Below are 24,748 nucleotides of genomic sequence, written 5' to 3' on the forward strand. Positions count from 1 at the left end.
GTCTTGATTTTGCCATGTTAGTCTTTCAGAAGGTAAGAAATACCCAAGTATATAATCTGTATTTCTTGTTCTAATTTAAAAAAAAAAAAAAAGTGTGTTTCCTCTGTTCCCTACTACTTGGAAAAGTTGGGAGATGGTTTCTCCTGTAACCATCAGTGACTGCGTCTCATCCCACAGGTATATTAATAATCTTTATTTTGTATGGAAAAAATACAGTAGCTGTGCAAAAATAGAACTACAGGACAAGACTAATATAGGACTTGTACAAAATATCAAAGAAACAATAAATAAGCTAAAGCATGATGATGCAAACTCAAAAAGAAATTTGTAAAAATGAGTACAGCTGTTTACAATGTACATAAAACACTGTATACAAACAAGACTTGGAAAGTGATTATGTAAAGGTGACCACTCCAGCCTGCCTGCGCTCGTAGGAATGGCACTACCCCGTTTGTTTTCAGCACATTCTTCCCGATATAAAACCTTATTATTTCCTCCAAAAAAAACTTCACAACTTCATCCTGTCATGCAACTGCACATACGCTTTTCTTCAAACTTTCAGCTTCACTCTGTCAGTTTCTTGGGTTTCCCATAAAACCGCTCACTAAACATTTGAGTGCTGTACCTTTTTCACAAATAAACAATAAATCGTTTTGCTTTAAGGTAGCACCCAAAGGTGATTAGATAGATAAACTATGTAAAGTGCGATTATTGGTAATAAGCTGTAATAGTGTGTTCTTCAGTGCAATAACCAATATGGTCAAAGCCTTTCAATACACATGCAAATGTCACTTTATTTTACTTGAGTTCATCTAGTTATTAAAAATAGTTATATTTACATGTCAAAACATGGCCGCTTACAGTTTACTCATACACAAATTATTTAGGCTTCCTAAATGTACATCATGCAACCCAAATTAGATCCCACTAGAAAAGTGATAAAATACTTTGATTAATAAAAACAACCCATACATATACAGAGCTGAGTATTATCCAGCAGATATCTTTAACACTGTTTTGAGAAGCACTTAAGCATTAGAGAGGCACAATTATTATGTAAGTGGTGAGATGTACTGTAACCAAAAGCCTAGATTAAAGCCCTATGTAAAAGGAAACTCTTATTTAATGGTAAAAGGTAATGGCAAGGACTTCTCTGCCTGAGGGCCTGTCTTGGTGGCTTGATGAGCCTGACTGACTCTTCCCACGCAGCTGACGCTGCTATTCCAGTTTCTGTAGCGGCCCTGTGACCAGAGAACAGTTTGAAGTGGTTGTATCCCATTAGTACTGGCCAGGAGGCACAGCTTAACTGTACACGTGACCAGCCAATCAGCGGTTTTGTACAGCTGCACTAGGCCATGGGTTGGTGAACCAGGTTTTACAACTCTGTGAATATACAAAATAATAGTATTTATACATTTGATTCAATGAATGAACGCTTTGGTTTTGTAGCTGTGACATGACTTAGATGGCCTTCCTTAGCGGTGTGAGGCGGCTGCTTTGCTATAGCCTCTGGGTATAAATGCGAAGGCTGTTTCGGCGTGCTGTTGTCTGGACAGTGGGTGGCTACCTGGCACTTAAGTTCCTCTCGATCTTTAGCTTGCATACCATTCTGGTTGCTCTCTCCGGGGGCAGCACCACCACAGGGAATTTTAGTTTGGTAGTGTTTGACTGAGAATGGCTCAAAAGTTGAGACCTGAACACCCCCAGAAGCAGCATTTGTTGATAATCCATCTGATGCCTGAGAGTGCCAAGTGCGACTGGATTGCGCATTTTGCTGCTGAAACCTTGCAGTCTTATCCGTGATTCCCATAAATGGGGTATTGCGAGGCCTGTGTTCAGCAAGTGTGCCCTGACCGTGAGTCACAGCAGTCTCCTTGAGGCGAACATCTGGGCCTACCCCCTTAGTGGTGTTGGAAAAACTACTGGCTGACGTTAAGCCGCTGGCTGAGCTGGCAAGAACCATACTACTGGAGGGAGAACTAGAAGAGACGCCACCTGTTACAGGACTTTGCTGCCTCGCTTCACTGAAATTCATCTGAGCAGGGGCTGTTAACCTGTCAGCGGTTTTAGCCTTATTTGCAAAAGAATGAGAAGAGGGATGCTCATTATGCTGCAGATGGGAACACTGGCTGGACGTAAACTTCTCATTGTACAGTTCAGAACTAGGACCTGTGGAAGCACTGCCAGACGACAATGTGCTTGTGCCATCCAAATGCTGAATTTTAGCACGCCGGACTGGCAAGGGACTTTGGGAAAGATGCTGAAAAGATGACTGTGTCTTTGTATGACAGTGACTGCTTCCCATTTTTGATCCCGGCTGGATGGAGCTCAGGTGCTGATTAGTTTTCACAATCTGTGCCTGCTTTGTCGGCTGCATTATCAAGCCTGGCTCTCTCAGGTATTTACTGCCTGTTCTGCTTTGAGGGGACACAGATCTAGCTTTCTGCTGAATGCCTTCTTGAAGGGTCCTGCTGTATGATGATGCAGCTAAGGAACGTTGCAGCCTTTGCGGAGAGGAAATGGATTCATCAGAGTGTGGCAGTTCTTCCTCCCTCTCTTGAGGATTAAAGTTATCATTTGCACTTTGAATAATGCCCTCCTCCTCGTTATCAGAGTTGTTAATTTGCTGTAGTAGCTGTGGAGGCTGATGCTTCTGTTGCTGTGTTCTCTGGAACTGTTTGCATTCCTCTTCTACTCGAGCCAGGAGACGTTTTATCTCTTGATTGCTTGGACACAGCTGTGTGGCTTCACGTAAGTCAGCAAGAGCAGCAAGTAGCTTCCTGTTTAGTTAAAAAAAAAAAAGCCACACACCACTTTAATAAAAACCTGGGGCAAACCTGAGTCTCAGCATAGCCTACTACTAATCCACCCCCACCACTTTCAAGGCAATACCCTGTTTTGTCCTCTTTCTCTTGCAGGTGGTGACAATAGGAATTGGATATTCTCCACACCAGGAAATTCTTTCGTCCAGTGAAAGTACAGACCCAGCCCTAAACCCTTCTTGTATCACACCAGCTTTTTCAGGAAGGCAGCAGAAGTCTGCTGGTCACACTAGGAACCAAAGCTTTGTCTCGTAAGCCCTCTTCTGTTATCCTCAGAGTAGGCAACTTGCTGAACTCTGCTTCGTGACCATTTATTGGTCTGCTTAGAAGAGACACGGTCAATCAAAAAGGCACCTCTCCGTATACTTCAACTCTACCACTATCGTTTGGTATTTTTCCAGCTTAAAGAGATGGTTCCTCCTCCCTCCCCTTGTTTTTGTCTTGAACTGCTAATGATCCAACATATCCTGTCCTATAAAAGCACCCAGTTATTCTTGGTAACAAATAATGCAGCGTGTTGCTGTACGCTTCTATGGGAGAACTTATCTTGGGCCGCATATCTCCGGGACACAGGGCTCTACCCACCCTGGGGACAGTGATGCACAGACACCAATATGATGGATACAAAACGTCCGTCTATTTGGCTGCGTCACACGCTTATATAGCTCTCGCGGTTCCTGTTCCTGCCACTCCTATGGGGAGGAGTCTATCTTTCCGTCACATCCCGTGATCTTCCGGTCGCCGATCCCTGTCTATTCCCCTACAGCAGCGTTGGAGTTTCGTGTCACGCTGCTGACAACGTTCTGCTGAGTCGTGTGCAGCAGCAGTCCCATTTGCTCTTACACTTAAAATAAACCCTCTTCATATCAATTGCTTTCTGGACTGCCTAATAATTACCTAAATGAGTATTCAGTACTGCTTTCTGGGTTTGGTTGCCTTTAACTGAAACAGAGCTCTAATACAGATGGAAAGTGCATAAGGAAAATAACTTTCTCTTTACAAGTTCAAACACAACTAGCAGAAAAGAAAAACAGTTACTGAAAGTGTCGGGAAGTTAAAATACATCTGTGCAGATGCACAGAATCAAACTGTACCTGCTGCTCCTCTTGGCTCTTGCTCTGGCATAATAGGCTTCGTAAGACTTGGGTTTCAGATCCAGGGCTTTGGTAGCAAACTCTTCGGCCATACCAAAGTCCTAATGATTTAAACAAACATACGCATTATACACTGACGACAGAGGAAAGCCGCACGCTCTTTTTTCACAGTATTGCTTCAAAAGCACCGCTAGCTTACGCAGTATGGAAAGGCACCTTTATCAATTAGCATGAGCAGGTATTCTCTGAAAGACTAAGAGAACAGAGCTCATCTTGCTGACCTTGTCTCTCATGTCTAAGGGAAAGTGACTCCATGGTAGCTAAAAACCAATGTTAATATAGGTAAGATATGGTTATTTCCAACTCAAAGATGTTAAAATGCTGGAAGAGACTGCATGTTTAGCACGCTAAATGACTACCTCAGATAGGAAGGCTTTAGAATGTGTTTTGAGAAAAGGCCAGTTAAAGACCGAAGAATTTAGAGAAAAAAAAACAAGAAAAATCAGGAAACGGGTTGGACGAGTCCAGAGCTTGCTCTGATAAGGTACGTGAAATTTTGAGAGAAGAATTACGCTAGATGTAATGTATTTGGTCGTCATTTAACAAGAACGCAGAATAAGAGTTTACTAAATTGTGGGTGAAACCAAAGACTGGAATTAACAAAGCAAGATTGAATTGGGGGCAGAGATGGCTGTGGGGAAGATGAAGGCAGAAGCAAGCCTGATTTTTATAAACAGCCATGCACAGCACAGGGTGTTCAGGATACTGGATTACATTGAGCATGACTGGAAAGTATTAACACCCAAAAAGGTCCTGCGAGATCATGCAAAAGCAGAGTGATGAACTTGAGCTTTAGCTGTAAAAGGGATGGCACTTCAGATTAGCAAAATGTAAATGAGAGTTTATCAGTGAGGTCTGATAAGAAATGCACGCACACACATGCACTAGCTGGTCACAGAGACACCTTCCGGTGTCTGAGGCAACTGAAAAAGCCAGCCTCATCTAGGAAGGCACCAGGAGAGGTAGTTCTGGCACAGAAAGGGAAGGATTAGTACTGCTGTGTGAAGCAGCAGAGCTGCCTCTGTAAAGTCCTGGGCACCTATGCTCAGAAATTCTCCAAACTGGCGCGGATGCCAAGACCAACTTGGATGACTGGGGCACTAAGAAGCTACTGTTGGAAAAGAAGGAACAGTGTAAGGTATGCTCGGAAAATCAGAAGTTTTTGCTCTGATGGCCACTGAGGTTCTTAGCAGTCATCTGATGCACTGGTGAAGGTACCAAGAAACAAGCAGCACATACAATACAGCTGCAGGAGTAGGTTATGCTGTATGGTAACAAAGGGTAGTGGCCGTGGCATTTTACATTTAGCCTTTTAAAAGTACCAAAACCAGCCAGCAGTTCACCATTCCCAAATAACTGGATTACATAAGAACAGCTGTGATAGATCCCCCCCAGCAACACGCCCTCATCTCATGAGCGTCCCACTGCTGACATAACAAAGCCCAGTATCTGGGTACAGTGAAAAGGGATTCTAAAATAGCAAAAATAAATGTCCAAGTACACACTCAGTAACACAGAATAGAAGCCTAAGATTCCCAGTGCCGGAGAGGCAACAGAGGAACAGCACGAGCTTACATTTGTTTTTCGGCGACATCGTGATAGATTTAGGTATAATGAAACTCTCAGCTCATTGAATGCTTTCATTTCTTCTCCAAATCCTTCCCTCGGAAACTTCCTCAAGGCGTACTGGTAGCGCTGCGCTGCTTCCTTCATCTTACCTTTCTACAAACGTAGGGAACAGGAGGCTTTTCACAAACTCTTATTATTACAATACGGTTACAAAAAAGCACATTTCTATTCAACATCTACCAACAGATGCTCTTCAAGTAGAAAACACAGAGCCAGAATTTTTAAAACGATCAATATATACAGTATGAATTAGACTTACATACAGACACAGGGAGAGAACTTGCACGATAACTAGAGCTTGCGTTTGTTTCTGAACTCATACCTCTAATGCTAGTTCACCGGGATCATATTTGCATTAATACATACTACCTGTACCAGAAAAAAAATCATGTATGATACAATTATTTATTTCTTTAATTATTTTTTTTAACAGCACTCAACTATCTGATGATGTAGTTGATCAAAACTCTAAGACCTAGGTACTTCCAGCAGAGCACATCCCTCATCAGGAACGGGGTATCCTTGATCAGGTGGCGATGCTGCAGAAGCAGCTCTGGCAGCGGACGGGGCTGGGTGGGAGAGGGAGAAGAGCCAGCACAACATTCAGACGTGCAGTCCAGCTACTGCCAGCTTCACTTGCGCGTCTCAGCCACGATTAGCTGGCTGACTGAGCGTAGGCATTTCAATAGTAAAAGGTCTCTCTCCTACTGCATAACAGAGGCTGAAGACGACAGCTAACCTGTCCCTCAAGACTACAGGAATGATCCACCCTTGCCTCGGAAATATTCAGACTCTCCAAGAGATGCTTGGAGCACATCTCCATAATAAACTGAAGATTGAGACGGTTTTGCTAAAAACACTGAAATCCTAGTATGCTAAGAAAAGCAAATGTTTTAGTTGACAGATGAAGAAATTTTTGTCTTTATGGATATTACATTGTGTGTTTTTTATTATTTAGTTCATCTTAACACTCAAAGTAGTCAAAATTTACTGTTGAGACTGGCAAGGAAAATAAGGTTTATCTTATTTTATTCAGCTGGACAGCTGAAAAGTAGTTATTCCATACTGTGAGCACACTCAAATACATGTTACTCTGCAAAATAACTATCCATTTAAAACACTTTGGCAAATAATCAAAGTACACTGGGAAAAGTTTAACAAGCTAAATGACATGACATAACATAGCTCTAGCAAGCCCATTCAAATTACTGGAATAAAAATAAACACGCTAAAAGCATACCAGCAGGAAAAATCAATCTCTCATAACAAACTGTAAAATGTATTAGTGCCAAGTCCTGCCGCGTTACTCTGTGGTCTCAGGGCCTAGGCAGGTTCAACCTGTGGAGCAACTGGAGGAGCAACTGAAGAAAATGGATTGGTGCTGGTGACACAAAGGTGGCACCTTGTCCCTCAACAACCAGTGAGTCCATCCATCACAGCATTAGAGACAGGAGAGGCTTCCCAGGGATGACAGACTGCCTTGTATCTGTTATCCTTTAGGTTGAAAGATGTCCCATGCTTAAAGGCACCTGCTTGGATATAAAGCTCTAAACCCATTTCAGGATCAATAAACTTGATATATTATCCAGATGTATTCATAAGACTCGTATACAGAATTTGGAAGAATCTAAGCAGGTCTGTGCTGAATCATGACAGCAAGGCCTCAAGGGTCTCTCTTCTGTACCATGCAAAGCCATTTGATATAGAACAAAGATCAGAGAGAAGGTGGCAGATGCTTGAGGGCCCTTATAAAAAAAAAACAAACCTACAAATTACAAGTCTTGTAGCTAGAACAGATTTTGAATAATGTTTATAATAAGCCATTCAGGTCCGTGTTGTACGAGTGAACGCAGGTGCATCACACAGATTACAGAAAGAATTCCAGTCTCTCTTCTGAGCAATATATCACCACTAGTAAAAAGAATGTATCAAAAGAGCTGTCACTTTCCTCATTATATATTTAAATAACACACAAAAGAACATTATCCTGAAGAAAAGGATATGCATTCAACAAGGCACTTTCAGATGTGCACCTTACACTGAGTTGCTCTTAGGAAGCAACTGATTGCTACAAATGTTTACAGAGCAACTTGCCCAACTTAATATTTATTTTGCAAAGGAGTTCTCAATGATTCTTTCCCAGGGTTCTCAAGATTTCTTGGTCTCATTCCCAACATGAGAAGATTTGCAAGTACACATCTTGTTTGAACAGAAAAGGAGGCATGAAGACCTTCAATCTACCTTCAGACAAAAGTCAATTATAATGGTCTGCTATCAGAAAAAATAAAGATCTACCTACTTTGTACAGCGTATTTCCTTCCTCCATCAGTTTCTGCAGCAGAATAAGGAGAATATCGGGTTTTGAGGTGGCCATTGCCCATGCTGCATTTCCTGCAAGTTAAATTTTAAGGATCTCTGACAAAAGGGAAGTGTGTTTCTGATATCTGCTCACACTAGAAAGCCTAATCCTATTTCAGTAGATAGTCCATCTACATGGAACTATCATTATTATATGCACATATATTTAAAAAATATATATATATCCATACCTGCCCCCTGCCACCCCACACAGATAGCAGCCAGATATTAAATGGCCCGATTCATTTTACCCCAGTCTAAAGCCAGTATAGGGCAGTAAGAAAGTCACACTAAAGTCCAGGCCTAAGTAAGGATCTGTATCTGATCATACTTAGTACCCAGACAACAATAAATCATGATTTAAAGGTACTACAGACTCAATAATTATCATGTACACAGCTGCACCATCTATTTGCCAGGTAATAATACATGATTTGGACATTTATTTTTTTGCCTGCCCCTTGCAAAAATGTATGATTCTATAATTTATTAAAATGTTACTTAAATGTAAAACTTCTTAATCTAAACTGGTAATAGTGTCAGAATTAAGTATCACTAATAGCGTAATCATAATTTTCTTGTTTAAGTATATCATGATAGAGTAACCATGTAAAGATTGACTCCTCCAGACCTCCTCATCAACATACATCAAAGAAAGGAAGAGAATAAAATTACTTGCATTTCCTCACTTCTGAAGTGAGCCTTGAGTGTCTGCCTTGAAAAGAACGAGACTGATTTCTCTTGAGCGGGCATGTGCAAATCAGACATCCTGCAAAAACTCTAGTGTGTACTTCAATATTTATTTATTTCATCTACTTTACAGAAATTACTAATTCTAGCCAAGCAGATACTCGCTTGTTTCTCTTGAGTATAGGATAGTTCTACTAACCTAGTTTAGCTCCTTTTCTCAGTAGCATAACCACTACTGACGTATTACGACATCCGATAGCTCTGTCCAGTGGCCGCATGCCACTGTGGTCAACATGCTCAATCGTTGCTCCTTTCTCTACCAAATACTGCACCTGCAGAAAGAAACAAGACAAGCCGTGTAACATTATTTTTGGTAGGAGAGGCAGAACAGTGAAATATTTAAGCTACTACCTAATCCTCCTTGGAGTATGCACTCCAGAGTGGGCTAAGGCCTTTTAAAATGCATTGAACTGAAGCCACTGAAGGCACCACAGTATGGGAATACTGTCCAACTGGACCCAAGAGCTGCGGTTAAGGAATTAAAACAAAACAAAACACAACACCCAAATTCCTGGAAGTACCCGTGTCAGAAAAACATCAAGACCAACATATTATGCTTGTTGCCCCCTTGGTTCGTGTTCTGCGTGTGAATATGCAGACACAGCAACGCAAGCATTAAGGGCAGTAAGCTCAGACGAGGTTACTGTGGTTTCAGCTTCAAGTACACCGTAACCCTACAACAACCAGCAGGAAGTGCAGTACCAGCATATGCTCCTAGTACAGGACAAAATGCTATACAAATACAATAAATAGAAAATGCAGACTACTGTCATGTAATGCGAGACATTTAAAACATTCTAGTTAACAGTACAAGTAAAAGTTACGGTGCTGATGGTCCGCTTCTTGTTCTATGTGAAGAAAATCACATTTGTAATTTTATTAATTTCTTAACCATTCATTACAACATTCTAACACTGCAGTTGGACATAAATGCAGCAAATGTAAAATACAGTCAGGGCAAATAAGAGATTTTAAGAATGCAAAATAAGTATGCCAGACCATCAGCTCCCACCAAGCATTCACCAGGCATCCAGAGCAACAGAGTAATCCCAGTAATTGCCCATCGGCAATACTAACTCAAAGGGTATTAACAACCCTTCCCGCTGACAGACCGCCAAGACCCAAAGCTGCTGCCCTGCCGAGTGCTCTCTTAATTAGTATTATTCCATCTTTGTCTGCTGCCCAACGATCGGGCTGTTCAGCCGCGTGAACCGCCGATGTGGCCAGTCTATCAGGTGAACTGGCAGTTGTATGACTTCGATGCAACAACCTGCAGTACAGGTACGTACAGGAGTCTGGACATCCCTTGTTCCTAAGTAGGAAAGAAGTCCTTCTTCAGGTACTCAGTGTTACCTAGAAACACTTGCAGTGGCAGGAACAGCTCTGTGATGTGACTTGTGAAACCCGTTAATGCCAGTACAGAATCTAAGGGCTTACGTACAGTTCCAAGTTAATTCTGACAAAGGGTGAACGGGACTTAAAGTGCTATAGCAAGTTATACTGTATGGCAGCATTCTTACTCAGGAACTGCTGTTTTGAAACAGGGCACTGCATATGAAAACTCTAGAAATAAAGACACTAGCCAGTTTGAGAGGCTGCATATGCTATTCTTTCTAGTTCCCCAGTGAACTCCCGGATCTGTACAATGCATGCAGACTAGAGCACGCCCTTCCACACAGTTTGTGGAAACTGCACTCCTATCTGGTCAGGCTTCTGAATTTTGTTTAATTACCGAGTTTTGAAGAAAATTTCAAAATGAGAACAAAAATATACAATCACTTCAAAAATCTGTGATTATAAAGATACAGAAGATTCTACATCACAGACTTTAAACTCATTGTGTACTTTTGATCTCAGTTACAGGCATGGTCCATTTCAGATTCAGAAAAACTTCACCTAAAAAGCCTTAAATTCTTGCACTGTAACATCTATTATAGAGGAAGAAAGTAATATGTGAGAAAGGTACAGAATTGAACATGGAACTTTAGTTGTTGTCCTATTTCTGAAGTGACCTGTGGAACAAACTGAGAGAAACTGAATTTACACCTCAAGCCTTATATTTCCACATATATGGACTGGAGAGTAACACTGAGATGTGTGCAGTGCCGCCTTCACAAGATGAAAAGCGTAAGGATTTCTAACAGTTCTCTCACTGTCATGCAAAGCATGTAAGATACCTGTCAAAGACCGGTAACACTACCTATGATGGAGAAGCAAAATCGTTCCGCATTTCATCTATTCTGGCAGTAATATTACTCTTCCTACAGTTCTCACTGGGGGTCGCTGTTCCACTAAGACACCCAACTGACTGGGACCCTGTCAGGTTACCCTGATGGGTTTGCAGAGGCTGAAAAAACATATTTTCCTTTCACGAACCACAGGCTTTGTTTTTTTTTTTCCCCTTTAATTCCAGTTCACCCAACACCCAACATGTAAATGCTAGTTTTTATTGAGATTTAAAATACTCAGAACGAAGACCAACATCATACTGTAAAACAGGACAGAATAATGCTGGATTTTATCACAACCACCTTGGTATTAAAACCATATCCAGAAGATGCTTTTCTGAGTCAACGCTTGCACTGCAGTCAAGATGCTAGCAGTGTAAGCACCGTGGCTACTTCCTCAAATTTCCTTTCTATTTTGGTTGGCAATAGTTTTTTCCAAGTTTTGTTTTGTATTACAAAAATTCAATACATGCTTAGTTTTTCTACTGTTAGTTCTACTTACAATATCAGCATCTCCATAAAAAGCTGCCAGGTCTAGGGGTGTTCGTCCATTTTTGTCTGTCTGATCAGTTGTTGCGCCTTTCTCAACTAAGTACTGAACCACTTCCCTGTGGCCTTTTAGACACGCCCAGCTCAAAGCTGTCAGTCCTTCTTTGTCCAGAGACGAAATGGTTGCACCTGTAAAATGAAAATTAACTTTGTTATGAAGGCGTCCTGTTTAATAAGCAAAATTTCCTAACTCGCACAGATGCAGTCTCTAGTAGAGCTGCGCAGCCTTGAACCACTATTTATTTTCTACCTTCAGAAAGCAGAAATTCCACAGTGCTCAAATGTCCTTCACAAGAAGCCACCATAAGTGGAGTTCGGCCTTGCTTGTCGCTTAAATTCACATTGGACCCATGCTCCACTAGAAGTTTAGCAATCTGAAATAGAAAATAACAACTTAAAAATAAATTGGCAGATGCAGATTTTAGCCACAACAGCACGAACTTTCAAAGAAGGGGACTATGGTAGTTTTTACAGCAATTATTGAGAAATCCTGCACAACTGAAGTCTTAACTGTTGGCAATTCAGGGCTTTCTCCTGATAGGAGTGGCCAACATGGGAAGGCTCCTGACTCTAAGGTTCTCCCTCCATTAATACAGAAGCAGTATAGTGGATCTGAAATTGCCTCCGTTCTTGGTGTTCAGGTATTGTTTTTCAGGGATACTGTAACTAAGGTTGTCATGCAGCCAATGTACTTTCGAATCCTTTATCTCACTTTTAAGTTATTTAAAAGTGAGCTTCCGAACACATCCCTTTGAAGTTGATGCAAATGCATATTAGAAAATTTACGCTAATTTATTACAGAACTAGAGATGGGAGGAATCAAGGACCGCTTCCCAAAGGAATCCATTTAATTTGAGCAGATGTGTCTGACCTGCCAGTGCCCCTGCCGTACTGCACAGAAAAGCGGAGGAATCCCCCTCCTGTTAGCTCTCGTCACAACTGCTCCATGTTCAAGAAGCAATTCGCAGACTTCCAGTTTTCCTCTTCCTGCAGCAGCTGTCAGGGCTAAAGAAAGCATTTTCATCAACATGTGCTTTACCACATCTTTTGACACATACACATTATGTCAGTGTTACTGAATTCCCAATTTTTTCAACTCAGCTGCTCCATAAGATTTTCTTAACTATTTTCAGACTCAAATGAATTAGTTGGAATCAGATGAAGTCAATAAGCCACAGACATTCTCTGGTAAATAAAAAGATGATTATCAAAGATAAAAACTCTGTCATGTGCGTAGCTTTTAGGTGAAAAGGAATCTATGAAAATTTTGGATAAACCCACCAGCCTCAGTCAGTTCTAGTTCCTTTTCATTAATCACTTTTTTTTTCCACAACAAGAAACCTTCACCTCTTTCCATCAGGACCTTGCCAAAGCTGAAGATGACAACAGTTCTGGGATTCAGCAAAGGGACTGTAACTCAAGTTTCAGGAAGTACTCTTTACTTGATCCCTTGCAGTGATGTATTACCAAACAGCAGATATTTAGAACTTTGCAGAAAGTCTGGGTCTTGGACAATTTAGCTTCATTCTGCACCAGTCAAAATTGTTTTCCCTGTTTTTCATGGTGAAGAAGCACAGTCGGTTATCGACCAATAGTTCCAATTACTGTGTGTTAACCCTCGCTTTAGACTTCAAGGGATTACTGCGCATTTTCCAGTACACAAGAGACATCAACATTCTAATTCACCTTAAAAATCTTTTTTGAGCTGAACAGTGCATGTTGTCAAGAGTGAGTGCTCTTTACCTCTGTCTAAAAGGCAGTAACCTTGCAACTTTTAAACAGATAGACACTACTGACAGAAGACACCTTTTCAACCCTCGCTGAAAACACCCAAGTATCACAATTGCGCGCACACTGGTGATGGAGCAGTCCAACACAATATAGCAGCAAATGTGTCCAGATACTACACATCTATGTTCACAATATATAGCTTATGAGGAAGCCGGTAATTTCCACACAATCGGCAGTAATATTTTGTGACTCTACTCGGTACCATAACGCTGAAGCATTGCTGTAAGGCTATACATTTAAACAACTTGCCACCTCCTCCTATAGCTTATTATACTCCTTGCTTTTTACTGTGACGCTCACTGAAGCTTGACAATAAAATATTTTCCCCACCATGATTTTTTTGCCTCTTTCATTTGGCTTGCATCAACTTCTTGTGTGTTTGCAATGGAGCTTGAAATTAATTTTGTTCTGTTGATGATTGTGTTGAAGCACCATGGGTAATGTTAACACTGTTTAGAAAATTAGTTCATCTGCTACCTTTTGCAACAATCAGCAAAGGACTCGCCCCTCCATTTTCTAAATCCTAACACCGCATATTTTCCAATAGGAAGTGGGTCAGACTTTGAATTTCTTGTCACTCATTTTTAGCATTTTCAAACATGATAAAGTGGAATTTAAAAAAATTCCAATCAATAGTAGTAAATTAATTGTTTTTATTAACAACAGTGTCTGTTTTATTAACAACAACTCATTCACTTTTCATTCCCTGACACTTCACTATGTTACAGTTACATCAACTGTTTAGATGTGAACAACTGGCAAATAACTGGTACATATAAAGGCAAAACAATTTTGTTCAAAAACCTTCACATTTCTGATTCTGTCAGTACCAGCATTCTAGCTCACCATGTAACCAATGTTACAGCAACAGTATAATTCCCTATACCTTATCCAGGTGTAAGAAGACTGAACAATTCCTCTGGTCAGCGTAAACAACATCAGGACTAAAACCTGCTCAGGAATTCCAGCGATTCTACTCAAAAGGATCACCTCTGATATGCCTACTGGTACTCTGCAAAAGTTGAGAGCAGCCAAAATGATGCTCTTTTCTATCACTTTTCCTAGACAGTAAGCAATGCTCCAAATTAGCTAATCTGTATCCAACATACGAAGCTGGAAAAACATCTCAGAGGTATCTTTAACCCAAAATCATCTTTTCCAACTAAGATATAGTAACATGGATTTTTGAAAAGGGTAAACTAAGGAAATTTAGAAAACAGACTTAAAAGTCTTCCACCCCTGCATCCTCTCATTTCGCATGTTACGTGACTTTTTTTCTGCTCCACTTTACTATTTAATTTGCCTTTAAACAGTACTTCATATAGACACAGCCTTCAGCTACATTAATGTGATAAAATATTGGGAATGGCAACGATGATCTCTAGATGTCTTTCCCTCTAAAAGGCTCACAATATAAAATGCTACTGAAACTGCCTCCACAATGAGCAGAACCAACTTTGGGTTCAGGTAGATAACAGCAGTACAAATACATGAACAGAAACAAGCTGTTCCTGAATATGAAAAGGAACTATGGTCTACACTGTTTCAAAAAGGGGAAATCCATCGCACCTTAAAACAGGCACCCACAAAACACACTGCTCTTCATTCCACCTCCCTCGTATTTCCAGGTTTTATCACCACCTACTTCCATACCATGATCCCATTTACAAAACAGCAAAGAACCATGCAGTACAATGCAAGTGTAAGTTCACCCACACAGGCACAACTGAAGATTTCCTCTCCACACAAATTTTTTTACATTCAGTAACTGAAGAGCAGTATTTCAGGTAGTGTTAATCCTGTGGCTATCTTGACTCACTCTACATGTTCTTCTCATCCCAAACTTACTACTCTATCTCAGAGAGCACAAAAGCGCCACAGGGAACTGCTAATATTTCTCTGGACTTGGACTTCACCTCCATCATGAGTTAGGACTGCATAAGGTAGCACTTACTTAGTGACTAAAGATTCCCAATACATTAAGCAAGAATTTCAATACAAAACACTGACAAGAAAATATGAAAGGAAAACTAATTTAGAAACAGATGTTTGTTTTTTGGAATTCACTGGATTTGCAACAAGAGTTTTGTATATGCATAGGAATAAAGAACATTTGCTTCTCCAGTATGTGAAGAGGCTACTGACAATCATTAAAATAGGCTGTTTTCCCACTTGCTTGTGCAATCTCAGCTCTTTAAATGAAATCAAGATGCTACCCATATGGTAAAGCACAAAAGCTTTCAGCTGCAGGCTGCACAGTTTAGAGTCTGTCTTTAAAAAAATATTTGGCATTTCCCATACATAAAGGCATGTCTTTTCATCCATTGCCCAATTAGAACAAATGAGTCAATTGCATTAGCATTTCCTGCAAACAAATGAGATTTAAAAATAAAAACAAACCCCAAATGTTCTCAAACAGATAATCCTATGGAATTCTACACTGAAGCTTGAAGCACTATATTTCCACAATTTAATTAGAAAGTCAGTAATTTACAGTAATTTTAGTATGAAGTAACCCTTCCTACATGAGATTAGCAGAATTATTAAGGTAAGAACTCTATACTTATGCTTATAAACTGCATTTTATTATTAAGACTGGTATTTTGCCATGACTTTTTTAACAGAAAATTTAAAAAATGAAAATTAAAACCTCTTACTTCTAAAATGAGCAACTCTAATTAGGGAAAACCTGAGAAAGGAAATACCTGTTTCTCCCCACAAGGCATCAGTGTCATTGATGTCTATTTCATGTTCCTCTCCAACTGTCAAGATGTAACAAACCACCTGACAAAAACAGTTAGCAGAGATTAGTGAGTCACAAAACCCATCAGTTGTCACTTGCAAGATATAGCAACAGGTAAAAGACTTAAACAAGTGAGAGTGCTTCTCTCTTAATGCATATGGGTCAAAGAAAATGAATATTGTTCATAATCCATCAAAGCAAGTTCAGTGTGATTTTCAGTATGACTTGAAGACAACTGAATGTTATTGAACGCAGTTTAAAAGAAAGCCTAGTGCCCTTCTGTTAACCAGTTCAGGGTGTTTTACATGATTACGATTTAATAAGATCCTGTGTGACCTACATATACCAGAATATGAAGACAAAAAATGCCGAAAATTAAAATAAGACATGCCAGTTCAGCGAGGAAATTCCATATTGTCTAAAATAAAGGGAAAAACAAGACAATATTTGCATACATACTGTAAAATAGGGATTCCTATGTTTTTCCTTTTACATTGTTTGTATCTTAGCTGTTTTTCAAACTTTCTTCACAGAGTGATTTAAGCATAGATTTTTAAATGATAATTTTTAAACTTCAGACAAGTTCTAAATTAAGTTTTGCTGTGTTTTTATTTTATCAAGGAAATATGTGTTTTGTAACCACCTGCTGGTAAAAAATTCTTAAATTACAACCTCTTCTACTGGCTATTTTAGACACATTTTCTAATGGGGAACATGGTCACTGAGACTGAAGCAAGCAGCTAAGGGAGTAGAATCACACTAATGGAAGTTTTGGATGCTACAGGAAAAAGCAAAGGTAGGAAAGGAGGAAGTGCATGGGTATTTTCAGGCTGTATGGGAAGTGCTGTATACAATGTGTGGAAAATCCAAACATTTGACACGCTAGAATATCGTTTATTTAAAATTAATGAAACACACAGGCCTTTTTTCTAGGTAAAAAGAATTAAGCTTCTTATTGTCCTAAAAATAGAGAAAGATGGACATTTTCAGGTAAGAGTAAGTATTTATGGTTCATGTCATCTATTTTGCTGATATTCAGAAGCTGACTGCTTTCATTTTATCAGTGGATAGCACACAAGAACTTTTATTAGAGTAAAGGAATTATCCATTAATTCAAGTTAACCATAGCTCAGAATCCTCAAGCTTATACTGTGAGGCAGTCATGGCTTATGTATCACGTAACAAAGTAATTGAACATAGATATTTCTATATTTGAATCACATAAACAACTTTAAAGATCATATTCTTCATCTTATAGGAATAAAAATAGATTTAAAAGTATTAAATATTGAAATAGTTTTATTGAAGAGGTTTTAAGTTTCCACTTTCGGTACATCACTTAGAGTAAAAACACAAAAAATTCCATCAGCCCAGTGTGATCTTTATTCAAGTATCTTTACTGACCAATGACTTTTATATAAAAGTTAAGATTTATTTTCCCAAGGAACAGAAAACATGCTTGTATTATCTAAATATCCAAAGCATCTTGAGTATTCCTTATGTGTTTACTTTCAGCATTCCTTTTACTGAATAATACAGTGACGCTGACACACGCTTTTATCATATACATGCACAACCCCAAATTTCTGTCTGAAGGGACACTAAGCTGCAGTAAGCCAAGGTCTGTAACTTGACACGTGCATTAGGTTAAGAAGTTAAGCATATGCAAGTATGTGCAATATACAATTTGTTATACTATGAAAAAAAAAATAATTTGAACTGAAGCAGAAACATACCAGGGTGTATCACTGATATCGAATACCATCACTATCTCTAGAGATTTAGGACAGCTTCCAAGAACAGTGAGGACAAAGTAGACAGAAAATTACATATAAACAAATCCTGAAGCAAACAGTATTACTGTATAATTAACTACAGCATTTAAACAGCTGCTAAAAATGCATACTACTTTAAATATCAGAATTTTCAATAGTTCTGCTTTCCAGACCTCTTAAAAATAGCTGCAAGAATTGTTGTACAATTCTGATAAATTCAGACAGATTTGGAAATACATGAGCTATCAACCTACCTGACAATGTCCCATACTTGAAGCTGCTGTTAGTGCTTGTTGCAGTGCGTGGCTGCTTCTTAGTGAATTTTGTTCTTGGGAAGGATTTATCCAAGCAACATTGAGCAAGTATTCAAGGATATCACAGTGCCCTCTCAATGCACTATGGACCAAAGCACACTGGCCTTTCTTGTCTACACAGTCAGCCTGCATTGGAGCAAAAAAAATGTTCGCAGTCTAGTGAACGGCCATGAAGAGGAGAAGCTCCTGAGTAGTGCAAGAGAGCAAGTGTCACTCCTATTTTCAAAAAGGACAAGAAGGAGGATTTGGGGGATTAAAGCCTCACCTTAGTTGCTGGTAAGGTGACGGAGAAACTAGTCCTGGAAACCATTTTCAAGCACATGAAGGACAAGAAGGTGACCGGGAGTAGTCAGCATGGGTTTACAAAGGTGAAACCATGCTTAACCACCCTGACAGCTTTCTATAATGAGGTGACTGGCTTGGTAGAAGTGGGAGAGCTGTGGATGTCGTCTACCTTGACTTTAGTAAGGCTTCTGACCCTGTCTCCCATAACATTGTCATGGACAAGCTGATGAAGTACAGGTTATGTAAGTGAACATTGAGGTGGACCCAAAACTGGCTGGACAGATGTGATCAGTGGCACACGGAAAATGCTTCAAGGAAGTTTGTGTAGATGATCTGGACTCCCCATCCCCAAGTCTGTGTGTGTTAGTTATATAATTATGTCACTAACAACAGTTTTCTTAGGCCTTCCCGTGATTTTTTTGTTACAACCATTGCAATCTTTGTGCACCAGCTTACCTTTGCACCTTTTTTGCACAGCAGTGAAACTATGTTCATGTGACCTGCAGCAGCTGCATAGCTAAGTGCTGTCATCCCATTTTCTGAAGTTCCATCAACAGCAGCTCCAAATTCCAGTAAGAGATTGACCACTTCTTCATGGCCAAGGTGCGACTGAACACACAGCACTGGAGCATTATTCAGTACTTCAGTTCTGTAATTCACATTCGCTCCTGCCAAGATCAGCAGTCGACTCACCTAAAATTTAATTTAAACAAAACATTTTTTCCTCAGATTTGTCTCAAGTTTTTAAGAGACTAACATCTTGATTCAGGTACTCATATGTCACTCCCTAATTCTGATGCAGATTTGATTGGCAGACATTGACATTATAACATATATAGCAATATGAAAGTTTAAAATAATCTGTTTGCAAATACATTATTGTATTTATGTAACTGACTCCAGTAACAGAGAACCACATTGCATAAAAAGCAATCTCCAAAAAATTGTAATAGTATGCATGCGTACGTGCACCGGCGATTTCCAATTAAAAGGCTTAGCAGTTCACTACAATGCAACTTGTCGACTTGGATTTCCCTATCTGTAATCCAGGGATTCAAATAAGAGTGCAAAGTTCTGGCATTTTACATCCTTTCACTCTCACAGTATTTCCCCTTTTACATTTCCCTTTATATTTCCCCTACAAGAAAATATGGCTGAACCGTTTGGCCCAGCAAATCAGGTGGTACATCTGACCCCCTGAAAAGGCCTCCACACACTTCTCTATGCTACAGAGCGTGGTTACATCAGAATGAAGGTGGAACCCTTCTTTCCATCAAAACCGTCAAGGAAAACTGAACTGGGCTTTAACAACAGCTTTTAAAAAGTATGCAAAGACTTGTTATAAAGTTACAGATACATAATCGTGGGGGTTTTTTTCTTCACATTAATTACAACGTTCCTCAACAGAGTTACAGCAACAGTGGCAGATGAGCGCTGATGGTACATGAATGCTTATTTTCTTACCTTCACATTGGGTGTATAGATGTTTCTTAGAGAAGCAAGGGCTGCAGACAGTCCATCAGTACTATAACCAATCCACAAGGCTTGAAGATGACTGGAAGAAATTCCAGTCCTTTTACTGAGACCCTAACAGAAATTATATAATAGGAAATCTCTCTTTAGGATTAGAAATACTATTTATATCTACATCTCATCAGTATAAAGAGAGGTAACTTTTTTCTTAGCCCTATCAAGTATTTTGCATAAGCTTCTAACAAATTATTAAAGCAACTCAGAGGAGAATGTCTAAGACACATCCATATGAATAGATCATGAAACCTATTAAAACTGTAAGCTTTACCTTAAAAATGTGAGCTTTAAGTATATGGTGACCAAGTTCCATGGTTTGTTGGCGGTTTAACTTTCCCTCTTGTCGAGAAAACATGAAAGCCAGTAGAGCATGTCCATTCCTAGTAAAAAGGATTAAGAGAGAACTGCTTTTATAACTATACTTTCAGTAAATACCCTAGCACATCTGTATGCCTGTCGTAAAAGTGCAACCTTCTTTGTCAAACTACTGAAACATACCATTACATCTCAACAAAACTCTTTCCATAATGAAATAATGCAAAGCAAAAAAAGGCCATTTCAAAGCTGAAACACACTCAATATTTCACTACTGTCACCTCACAAGAGCCCATGACAGAACCAATGCAGCTTTGGACACCCATCTGCACACTGGTCCCTTTTTGTCTTGTTTCATCTCAGAAACTGCAGGTACCTCAGATAAAACCCAATCCTTTCAGAAGTAGAGATCTGAATCCTTTTGAAATTGAGATAAAACGTGTATTTAGTAATTCTACATCTACATCAGTCAGCAGTCAGTGTTCTAGGAAACAGTGGAAATGGCATAACCCTGAAGAAACAAGGTAATCATATACTATACACTAATCAGACTATATAGTGGAACTGGACAATTAACCAAATGCTACTTAGACTATCCATCTGGGGGAATGAAGTTGTGAGGGGCTTCAGAAACTTCTGAACAGCACTTTTCAAAAACAGAAGCTGTAAGACTAGGCAACACGCTGCCTTCTGTTAGAGCATGCACAGTGCATCAGGTATGTCCTGGGCCCAGGGGGCGGCTAGCAACGTTGAGAAATGGTAGGGGCCAAACAGCCGGCAACCCTGGTAGTTCCACCTACTGAGCTGTTTTTGTTAAGTCCAGTCAAAAGCACACAGAATTCTTGGGTTGGTGATGATTTTAGATGTCAGCATTATTTGTTCTAAACCCCTGAAGAATATGAAAAAATGAAGGATGCAGACTGCAAGAATGTGCATATACAATAACAGTTTATTGTCTCCAGTTTAACTAATTCATGCTAAGTCAAAGACTGTGAGATGGAACAAACTGAAACAATGCCACGAGGATATAATTATAGAATGAAATGTCTTAATATTTTTATGTTTAAAAGAGCGCAAATAACCTGTTCTTTCTATTCCTGCACTCTAAATACACTAGGTGTTGCTGCACATAATTGTCAACAGTTTTCCTCTATTATTAACAGCACAATACTCTCATTTCCCCATGAAGGCAGCAAAGTCAAGTGCAAATTTTCACATTCTACAAAGACAATTATGCATTGTAACCTCTCATATTTCTGGTCAAGTCGACCTCTACGTATATAAATTTTTCATTTTGGAAAAAATTAGTCATCCTTGTGTTTTAACATTACTCTTTCCCCTCACCAACTGTTGCAACCAATTATATAACACGTAATTGCAGTTATTTGAACATGACTTACTGCAGGTTTCATTTACCTTGGCTCACATAAGAAGTCAGTATTTTCACCATCTGCTCTCCAGACAAGCCATTCCCTGAAGGAAGGATGGCAGAACATACGTGTTTTGTCACGTCTTTTTATCAGAAAACACGAAAGGGCTTCCATCCTTTGGCTGAAGTCTTCCCACTGTTGTTCACCATTTATTTGGCCTGCATTAATAGCTTGGAAAATCTGGTCATCTGTCATGGGATGTAGGGATGCCAGCGCCACATTTAGTATTGGTAGGGCTCGCTCAAAAGCAGAGTTTGTCATGAACTTCATATTGCACTGAAGTAAGTACAGTTCTGATAGAGACACTGGAACAACCTTGTAGCTTGCACTTTTGATTACTAAGTGACCTTTTTGGAAAAGATCCAGAGTGAGTTTCAAATAGAGATAAGATCCCAGGCTTCTCATGATCAGGTGGTTACTCACTTTCCCAATAATAGCTGCATCAGCTTTTCCATTTAAAGATAAGTTGTTTATAATTTCCTGGCTATTATTAATTCTGTACTGAATATAAGCATTCAAGTCATCATGAATTTCTTTGTTGTCCGGAAAATTGTCCAGGGATATTGCGACAAAAGGCAGTGAACTTACTATTTCCTATGAGGGGGAGAGGGTGGGGAGGAAAAAAAAAAACAAACAGGGGGAATAAACCACACAGGCATTAGAGTATTCCAGCACTGAAAACTCACAAACGCATCTATGTTATACTTCTCTTCTGTCAAGAGTAACAGACAGATTAAAATGAAATTCAGTATCTCTGTGGCTGCTTTGCAAGTTATTGTTCCCTGATAACAGTTAGAACAGTATTTCTGCATTTAATAATGTTCCATAGGAAGGTCTCAAATATTTTACTGACCAAGCTCAGCAAGGCAATTGAAGGGCATGAGCCATAGAAATGATCACTTCAAAATTGAGGAAATAGAAAACAATTATCAGAACTGGACCCTAAGACAGGCCAGGAGAAGGCGGGAGGTAAAAGGAATTATCTATTAAGGAGGAATGATTTATTAAGAAATATCACAAATGACAAGAAAGGAAAGAATCTCCTCACTGTTATGTCTTCCAATAGCAATGTACCTGAAAGGAAGCATCCACACATATACAACCCCATTTAGTGTAAGGCAAGTACCAAATATGGCACAGACACTTCAGCAGGTTTACGTGAATACATTTTTATGTTTATGTAACACAGAACGTTTATGTACATAAAGATCCAAAAGACTTAAAACTTCTTTCATAGAGGCATACATCAGACGGCTTTAACAAACTTCCCAACACTTCCACAACACAAAAAGAAACTCTTTTTTCCACTTTAAAATAGTTACACAGATTTCAAAAAGCTGAACTTTCAGGGTAGTGAGATGCTTTGATCACAGACGCACACTCCTCCAGACAGGAAATAGTCCCTACTACAGAAATCCTTTGTTAAAAATAAAAATTCAGTTGAGAACTAAACTCTTCAGCCAGTTAACTGCTTAGAGTCCTAGTGGCTAGAAGGCAAATAGGAAATAAACTCTCACAAGGCTGTACTGAAGCACGGCTGCACCTTAACATTGTCAAAACAGACTTCACATCAGCACTGTCTTGCACCTTGTCAGCTTGGTGCACAAAGCAACTCACCCGTCTGCCTACTTCTGTCCAGACAGACGCTCAGCTGCATTAGGGAACAGCTACTGCAGAGCTGGAAACAGCCTGACTAGTGCTGGAAACAACCAGAACTTTGTTCAGAACATTGCTGTCCAGCACAGAGAAATGGCAGTTCTGCATGGCCTCTTAAACACACTCAGGATTTCTGCAAGTACCTCTTAGCTGCTTAATTCTGACAAAATGCATTAACCAGAAGTTAAACCTGGGTTTTTTCAGGGGCAGCACACAGATTAAGAGATGCAGAGAGATCAATGGTAATAAGGCCAGAAATCAATCTCATCAACATAAATAGAGGAATTGTAGCTGATCCTTTCCTAAAAAGCAAAAATCCAGAGCTCAATACCAGCGGAAATATGCTCCAACAAGTTAACGTTGAAGAGAATCATAGAATCATACAATCATTAAGGTTCAAAAAGACCTCTAAGATCATCAAGTCCAACCACCAACCCAACACCCCCAGGCCTCCTAAACCATGCCCTGAAGTGCCACGTCTACACGTTTTGAACACCCCCAGGGATGGTGACCCCCCCACCTCTCTGGGCAGCCTGTGCCAGGGCCTGACCACTCTTGCAGTGAAGGAATTCTCCCTCATCTCCAACCTAAACCTCCCCTGACGCAGCTTGAGGCCGTTCCCTCTCGTCCTGTCACTGGTGACTTGGGAGCAGAGACCAGCCCCCCCCTCACTCCAGCCCCTCTCAGGCAGCTGCAGAGAGCGAGAAGGGCCCCCCTCAGCCCCCTCTTCTCCAGGCTAAACCCCCCCAGCTCCCCCAGCCGCCCCCCAGCACACTTGTGCTCCAGACCCTGCCCCAGCCCCGCTGCCCTTCTCTGGACACGCTCCAGCCCCTCAAGGCCCTTCTCGTCCCGAGGGGCCCAAACCTGAGCCCAGCATTCGAGGTGGGGCCTCCCCAGGGCCGAGCACAGGGGCCCCATCCCTGCCCGGCCCCTGCTGGCCACCCCAGGGCTGACACAAGCCCGGGGGCTGGTGGCCTCCTTGGCCACCCGGGCACTGCTGGCTCATGCCCAGCCGGCTGTCAGCCAGCACCCCCAGGGCCTTCTCCGCCGGGCACTTCCCAGCCCCTCTGCCCCAGGCCTGGGGCGCTGCCTGGGGTTGGTGTGACCCAAGGGCAGGACCCGGCACTGGGCCTTGTTAAACCTCGTACAGCTGGCCTCGGCCCATCCATCCAGCCTGTCCAGGTCCCTCTGCAGAGCCCTCCTGCCCTCGAGCAGATCGACACTCCTGCCCAACTTGGTGTCATCTGCAAACTCACTGAGGGTGCCCTTGATCCCCTCATCCAGATCGTTGATAAAGATATTAAGCAAGGCTGGCCCCAACACTGAGCCCTGCGGAACCCCGCTCGTGACCGGCTGCCAAGTGGATTTAGCTCCAGTCACCACAACTCTCTGGGCTCGGCCAGCCAGCCAGATTTTTGC

At 40.6% G+C, this 24,748-nt stretch overlaps 1 protein-coding gene across 5 annotated transcripts in view; it reads right to left on the bottom strand.

The window, feature by feature from the left end:
* Window positions 1-178: 178 nt before the first annotated feature.
* Window positions 179-24,748, bottom strand: part of TANC1 (tetratricopeptide repeat, ankyrin repeat and coiled-coil containing 1) — a 101,395-nt gene continuing 76,825 nt past the window's right edge. For all 5 annotated transcript variants that reach the window (XM_064450886.1, XM_064450885.1, XM_064450883.1 and 2 more), the window contains 14 exons: window positions 21,660-22,267; window positions 20,200-20,308; window positions 19,863-19,985; window positions 18,855-19,091; window positions 18,054-18,239; window positions 15,987-16,065; window positions 12,362-12,495; window positions 11,741-11,864; window positions 11,444-11,619; window positions 8,853-8,985; window positions 7,905-7,996; window positions 5,552-5,698; window positions 3,917-4,017; window positions 179-2,780 (listed from right to left, as the gene is read on the bottom strand). In XM_064450886.1, coding sequence (XP_064306956.1) covers window positions 1,409-2,780; window positions 3,917-4,017; window positions 5,552-5,698; window positions 7,905-7,996; window positions 8,853-8,985; window positions 11,444-11,619; window positions 11,741-11,864; window positions 12,362-12,495; window positions 15,987-16,065; window positions 18,054-18,239; window positions 18,855-19,091; window positions 19,863-19,985; window positions 20,200-20,308; window positions 21,660-22,267 — 3,621 coding nt within the window. In that variant the 3' untranslated portion in view covers window positions 179-1,408. The remainder of the gene's footprint in view (window positions 2,781-3,916; window positions 4,018-5,551; window positions 5,699-7,904; window positions 7,997-8,852; window positions 8,986-11,443; window positions 11,620-11,740; window positions 11,865-12,361; window positions 12,496-15,986; window positions 16,066-18,053; window positions 18,240-18,854; window positions 19,092-19,862; window positions 19,986-20,199; window positions 20,309-21,659; window positions 22,268-24,748) is intronic.

The sequence above is a fragment of the Phalacrocorax carbo genome, chromosome 5 (genome assembly GCF_963921805.1).
Source record: "Phalacrocorax carbo chromosome 5, bPhaCar2.1, whole genome shotgun sequence".
In the NCBI taxonomy this organism is placed as follows: domain Eukaryota; kingdom Metazoa; phylum Chordata; class Aves; order Suliformes; family Phalacrocoracidae; genus Phalacrocorax; species Phalacrocorax carbo.